The sequence below is a fragment of the Psilocybe cubensis genome, chromosome 5 (assembly GCF_017499595.1).
Source record: "Psilocybe cubensis strain MGC-MH-2018 chromosome 5, whole genome shotgun sequence".
Classification (NCBI taxonomy): domain Eukaryota; kingdom Fungi; phylum Basidiomycota; class Agaricomycetes; order Agaricales; family Agrocybaceae; genus Psilocybe; species Psilocybe cubensis.
Window position 1 is genome coordinate 1,259,185 of NC_063003.1, and position 6,451 is coordinate 1,265,635.

At 46.1% G+C, this 6,451-nt stretch overlaps 2 protein-coding genes across 2 annotated transcripts; both read right to left on the bottom strand.

Annotated features, from left to right (window-relative positions):
* Nucleotides 1–61: 61 nt before the first annotated feature.
* Nucleotides 62–2,689, bottom strand: JR316_0005877 (Aspartic protease; the record flags this gene model as incomplete). The annotated part of the gene is made up of 13 exons (XM_047891628.1): nucleotides 62–93; nucleotides 249–664; nucleotides 714–750; nucleotides 802–926; nucleotides 981–1,087; nucleotides 1,146–1,179; nucleotides 1,243–1,319; nucleotides 1,380–1,513; nucleotides 1,568–1,666; nucleotides 1,740–1,838; nucleotides 1,926–2,000; nucleotides 2,159–2,367; nucleotides 2,439–2,689. The coding sequence occupies 13 exons, from the start codon at nucleotides 2,687–2,689 to the stop codon at nucleotides 62–64; spliced, it is 1,695 nt and encodes a 564-aa protein (XP_047748977.1).
* Nucleotides 2,690–3,484: 795 nt separating this feature from the next.
* JR316_0005878 (GTPase-activating protein) lies at nucleotides 3,485–6,348 on the bottom strand (the record flags this gene model as incomplete). Its single annotated transcript, XM_047891629.1, has 10 exons — nucleotides 3,485–3,580; nucleotides 3,671–3,797; nucleotides 3,863–4,578; nucleotides 4,633–4,737; nucleotides 4,791–4,946; nucleotides 5,003–5,155; nucleotides 5,212–5,451; nucleotides 5,502–5,942; nucleotides 6,012–6,145; nucleotides 6,204–6,348. 10 exons carry the CDS (start codon nucleotides 6,346–6,348, stop codon nucleotides 3,485–3,487), a joined length of 2,313 nt encoding a protein of 770 aa, XP_047748978.1.
* Between the last annotated feature and the right edge of the window lie 103 nt (nucleotides 6,349–6,451).

A 6,451-nucleotide genomic window follows, 5' to 3' on the forward strand; every position in this document is an offset into this window, starting at 1 on the left:
AAGATATGTAGTTGCTCACTGCCCCTTCCCTCGGGGGTTTTCATATGTGAAAATCGTTGAATTAGTTAGCAGAGTAGGTGATGTGTATAGACGCTGCAGTTAGATATAAATATCTTTTAACATTACAAGTACAAATCCGAATATGTGCATATATGAAGTGTTCGACATTCGTCAAGTTCTAGGAAATGACAGCGCCCACGTAATTGTGATGGAAGTAATCAGTAACACCCAGAATGGATTGTTGGGACCTGCGCTGCTGGAGGGCAACCCCAACGTTACCGCTGCCATAGAGGCAATCGAAACAGTGGTCGAGACATCCCCTGCCGAGTCAGTCACAACGAGCGTTCGGACTGTAGGCGAAGGTGAAATTGTGGGTAGAGCAGAGACGTTGGTCAATGCGGTCTTTTGGGCAAACAACGCACTGTAGGTGGTGTTCGCAAGGCCAGAACTCACGATACCACCGACTGATACTGATACTGAGGTGTTAAGAGTGTAAGGCGGTGTAGTGAAGGTTGGTGTGGATAAGATGAAGTTTGGAAGAGTGGTTGTGACAGTTGCTGAGTTGGCAGAAAGGAAAGAAGCAAGCTGGGTTTCAGTAATGTTTGTACTGTTTTGCAGGGGGTATAGGCCGATCAAGGGAGGCTCTTTGCCGTTAATTCCGAAACTATTTGGGAATTAGCTCATTTTCGAACAGATTGAAAGATAAATATTACTTGAAAATCGAATAGACTGTCCTCAAGAAGGCTGAACCTGTACAGAGAGTAAGTAGACGTTCGATGTTTTTAGCTGAAGACGTTTTACCGAATTGCCAATCAATGCCGTCAGAACTTGGGGGAAGGGCCAAAGGCCATGACAGACATAAATTTGGGTTTCCAGAAGCTGGTCCGATGATATAGTCTGTGGGGGAAATGGAGTAATTACGTTGTCTGAAGTGATGTCACATGAGGGCTCGAAATAGGAAAAAAAAATTGATGATGTACCCAAAGGTAAACGACATCGGAACAGTGGTGTCGCATGGAAGAGCCCATTGTCCATTACTAGCATCGACTAGGCGTGCGCCGTCGATCATAGTAAATATACGAGAAACCTGTTGTGTGAAAAGTCAGTGCTAAAATATCGCGATTTCTTAGAGGCAAGACGATTACATCTTGGTAAGGCCCATAGATGCCTGGTGATCCACTAGTCATTTTTTGTTAAAAAGGGTTGTTGGTGAATCGTCAAGCTAGCAAGAACTATACACACATGTCAAACAGCGCAAGTGAACGTGTTAAGCCAATGTTGGCATATGTAGAAGTAGGGGTAAATTGCGTGCCATTAACCTTTGCCAAACTACAGTAAATATATATTGTACGCTTTCGGAATAAGATTACAACACTCACAGCAATACCCGTTATCGGGATCGCCCATTGCAAATAGCTAGAAACATTACTCTCTGCTCCAAAGGGGGGAAATTGAGCAACTTTATTCCACCCAATGTTGGTAGCGTTGGTCACAACGGAAGAATCAATTGCGCCTGTACCATTTGGCCGTTCAGCAAAAGTGCGAAACATGGGATCATTCTTCGTACCAAATGTAAGCGTTCCAGAAGCATTCCGCGTCAAACTGAGAGCAAACAGCGGATATTCCAGAACACCTCGAGCAGCTAGAGTTGCAAAGAAAGATGAAGCTAATAAAGGAAAACAAATTTACACTTTTGTGAGCACAATTATCAGGGCGAAACAAAAGTGTACAACACTTACCATTGGCTGCAGTGGAGATAGAAGAAAGCCTAGGAAACCCAAGGCCCATGATTCCAGTCGTCTGATCCGTGAGAGAGACATTCGAGTCCGTCACAACGCCTGAGCATCAAGAATATGAGAAAAATACTGCATTACACCAGAAAAAAAAATTCCGAAGACCACAAAGGAGTGTAAATAAAAACGTACCAAACACCTGGTTGGCAATCGTCAGGTTGGAATTGGACAAACCAATCGTTTCTCTAGCGACAAATCCTGATGCGACTGTGACGTCAAAGTTGACCAAGTTGCAAAGCGCCATTTGTATCATTACAGTCACCGATATTGACCAAGCAAAGCAAAGCAGAGGAGAAGATGAGAAGACAGATGAACCACTTCAGAATCAATACATCATTTTGCGGAAGTGGCAAGCAAAAACGTACATGTGGTGTCGGCATATGACGCCTTGAACACAGTCTCATTGGCGTTCAGCTCGACGAACGAGGGACTTCGATGATTAAGCGGATACAAAGGTATATTCTTGCAAGTAATTGTCTCGCAGGCGCTCGAGGCCAGCCATAGATCCGCCGAACCAGTGTCCAGATCAACGCGAAAGTTCAGCCCACCAACAGTGATAATCGTATAATATGATCTAGATGAAAGCGAACGATTGTAAGTTGTGACGAACGAACGTTTTTACATTTATGGGACGAGTAAACATACTGTCTGTTACTCGCCAACGAAAGTGAGGTCAAGCTGGCTCCGAAAGTCGTGTTGTCCGCTGGCGAACGTGCGTGTAGTGTACGTATCGGGAGGGTAATAAGATCCGATGGCGCTCTCGGGATAATGTGTCCACCCATACCATTACCAACTGCTGCATAGCCCGCCGTTACAAGTTGGAGGAGCATGACGGTGTATAGCGCAACATTCGGAGAACCCGAGGAAGACTCATTATGGATGAAAGTCAGACGCATAGTCCTGCGTAGATGTATGACTCCTTGTACGGTGTAATGATGCTTCAATTAGCACTGGGGTATCGGCGACATTAAGTGGATGGCCGGGGTCAAGGTCGCGAGAGCAGTTGAACTTTTGAAGAGTCGGTAAGAACGAAAATATGGATACAATGGTGTTTGAAAGTGATAATACTTTTCGAGAATGAGAGTGAAGAGAATGAGACCCGAGGAACAGAAGAAAACGAAAGGACCGGAAATATAACGACAACGAAACGAGTGTGAAAGTTAAGACAAGGTCAGTACTGGCCGCCGCAGCTCTGATCCCGCTTGCCTTTTCCGGCTTCATCAAGTCTTGGGTCCTTTCACCACCTCTAGAGCAATTCTAGAGATGTTGGAAATATTTTGGCCGCAGAAACACTCAGTGGGAATGGATTTCAGTTCACGGTGTAGATAGACATAGGACAAAACACATTTTTGGGATAGTACACAGTAAAATTTGATACATCCGATACAGCGAGAATGGGCCCTGGGTACTGGAGGCGGGGTGGGGCAGAGAACGAGAACTGACACGGTTAAAAGCTTGGGAGTGTGATAATGTTGAACGAATGGGCGTTGCCAAAAAAAAGAAAGAAAGAAGAAGAGAGAATGAAACTAAACCATAAAGATGAAGAAAAGAAACAAAAAAGTACGGAAAATAAATCATCAAGGGTAGCGCGCCATTACAATATATAAAAATGGTGAAAAAACACGGCGTACAAAGGGTACGGATGTCGGATATATAAGAGAGAATATAAAAAGAGAGAATGATAAAAGCCATTATCGCTTGGCAAATACTTTCTTGAGTAAACCTAGAACTTTTGGAACATTGAGTTGGACATATTCCAAATCTAACAGATGCTTGTTGTCTTTTTGCTGAAGCAATGTGTCAGTAGTGGAAAAAGATCATGTCCGCCTCAACCCCATGGGTTGGCTGCCGACTTTAATCAGATCAAGAAAACACACCTTCTCCAGCAAATCATCAATCTTGAGATCCATCTCTAGAATAGCTTTCTCGCGCCCCTTGTAATGGAGTGCAATGATAAACGTCCCGGGAGTCGGTGACGTTATGTTGAAATAGATATTCGGTCGCCTACAGGCACATTATCAGCCACGCGACATCGAGACATCTGAAGGCAAGTTCAGAAAGACACTAACCGATTATCAGGCACATTACTCTCCACAATAATACCCTCTTTTTCCAGTTGTGCGTGTGTGAACCTATAAGGGCCTAGTACAACTGCCTTCACAGGCTTCTTCTCCTTTCCACCAACAGTAACTACACCGACACCCGTCGTACTGCCCTTGTCCTTGGTCGCAGTCAGACGCACATTCTGGAGATACGCCTTGTACTGCTCAAGCTGCGACCGCATGTAATTGTTGTGATCGCATATTGTCTTGTACACGGCCTCCAGTGACTTAGTCTCCAACACAACCTTTTCTCGCAGGTTCCCGAGGTGTACCAACTCTGCAGCTACTTCTTCCTGCATCAACCTGTACCCATCCGCCGCCTCGACGATTTTCTGCTCTTCCAGCTCCCGAAGCATCTCCTTGACCTTGATGCCCTTCCGCACAAGTACGGCGTCCTTCGTCGTGGCTGCCCGTTCGGCGATCGCAGCAAGGTTGTACGGTCGTTTCTCGGCCGCATGAGGCAACGAACGGATCAGCTGCACAAAGATAGACTTGGTCTCCATGTACAGCATATCACTTGATGACACTGAATCCATCAATGCACTTTGGATATCGTGCACCGGTGTTTCCCAACGACTATACAGGTTCAACTCGATCGTTCGGTTTTCTTTGCGGGGTACTTGAGGAGGCGCTGGGCCTAACTCGTCAGTAAGAATTCGTAGATGTTGCTTGTCGTTTGGGGACTGGAGGAAAACATTATTCAATGTATTTCCTCTCATTACGGGCTTCATGCTTACCAGTGTCTCCACGTGTTGAAGAATGAGGGAATGCGTATTGTAAAGTTCGTTCAGCGTAATATGGATCATCAAATCTTTTTTAGAGAGGGCCATGTATTGATCCATCTGAATATTCCAAGTAAGTAAGATAGTAACAAATCCTTCTCATGCCAACGTACCTCAAGGGTATCATAGAAGTCTCCGACCTCGCAAAGGTTGTTAAGGAACTGGTTGATGCGGGCTTTATTATTTTCGACGAAGGGATTAAGGGTCATCATGTACGCCTCCTTTGCGTACGAAGGTTTGTTTGCAAGATTCTGCAACATCTTCGCAATCTATTGTTCATGAATCATAAGTGCGTTGATTAGAAACTGTATCCATTGGCACACACCAAGGTAAGGGTTCGTCGTGGGTGCTTAGCAGGAACACCTTCCACAAGCATGTATGCCTGTGGCGTTACGATAGCGGGGTTGATGAAACGAAGGAAGAAAAACCCGCCAATGAGAGAGCAAATAGCATAATCAGTAGCGTCAGGATATTTACGCTAGTAGGAGGAAATGATTAGCAGGGCACGAGCAAAATGGAGCAATGGACACCAACTCTCGTCAGACTTCGAATCTGTTTGCATATCCAACGGATACCGTAAGGTACACTCTCCATACTCTCAATGATAGTCAACAAAAAGCTGTTGGCAATCTCCATGAGCATTGTGAGGCGTGGTGCGATGATAGCTTGGACATCATTGTTCTCTGCTGCTATTTCAGGTGCCACACCTCTGGGTAGATTAGGCGGAAGAGAGCCTGTTTCTTCTTCAATTTGGTTGATCATTTGCTCATAGACCTGTGATGTCCATTTAGAGACGGACGGTGCCTCCGATAAGCAAAGCATACCTTGACAGGATTGATCTCTAGGTTGAGGTCCTTGTGTTCGATTAGGCTGTTTATGCGTTCGGCCAAGACGCTCTTGAGGTAGCTCTGACCAGGGCCACGGCGGGTATATGTCGTCATCATGCGAGAAACAGGGGTATTGGCGCGAAGAAGCGAGCCGAACTCGGTTGCAGTCTCGAACTGAGCTGAGAGCACGCTCTGAAACATCGTGAGGAGAAGGTGTTCTTCTCTACTTTCGTACTGGTTTCCGTAAAGGGTGAACATGACGGTCTGAAGGAGAGTGTCGATCTCGGAAAGTGATACAAGGCGACAAAGAGCTGCAATATGTCGCGGCTCAGACTGGAGAAGGAAAAAAAGATTGGAGTACTGCTGTATTTTTCTGTCGTCTGGGTAATGTCCTTCTGTTGGATCAACTTCTTCCAGCGTGCGCTCCACTTCGCGTTGCTGTCAGACGATGTTGAGTACATAAACAAGGAACATTAATGGAGGATCGTGGTGGGAACAGATGCTTACTTCGTCGAGTGCCATTCTGTTCTGAATCAACAGGGCAATGCGAGAGTCAAGATAACGGACATCCCGTTCTAGAACGAAATTCTTTTTCGACTGAGCAGAGATCTTTCCCTTGAGGTCACGAAGACGCTTTTGCGCTGCAGATAAGAAAACGGGTCAGAGCAAGTGGGGAAAGCGACGGGGGGAGAAACGAACCTCTGGCCAAATCATCCTCTACCTCGACATCCTGCTCTGCCGCCATGCTGAAGAGGGCGGTAACACTGTAGCGGTTTGTGTTCCTGTTGGTGAGACGGCGGGTGGAGGACATGCCTGGGGAGGTGGGCTGGTCCTGGTACGACATGATGGAGAACCTGGGAGGGTGGGTATCTTTTGAAAGGTGGTGAGGCGCTACGGAGACGAGAGGAGGAGAGGGAGAAGAAAGAGAGTCTGTATACTGAGAGGAC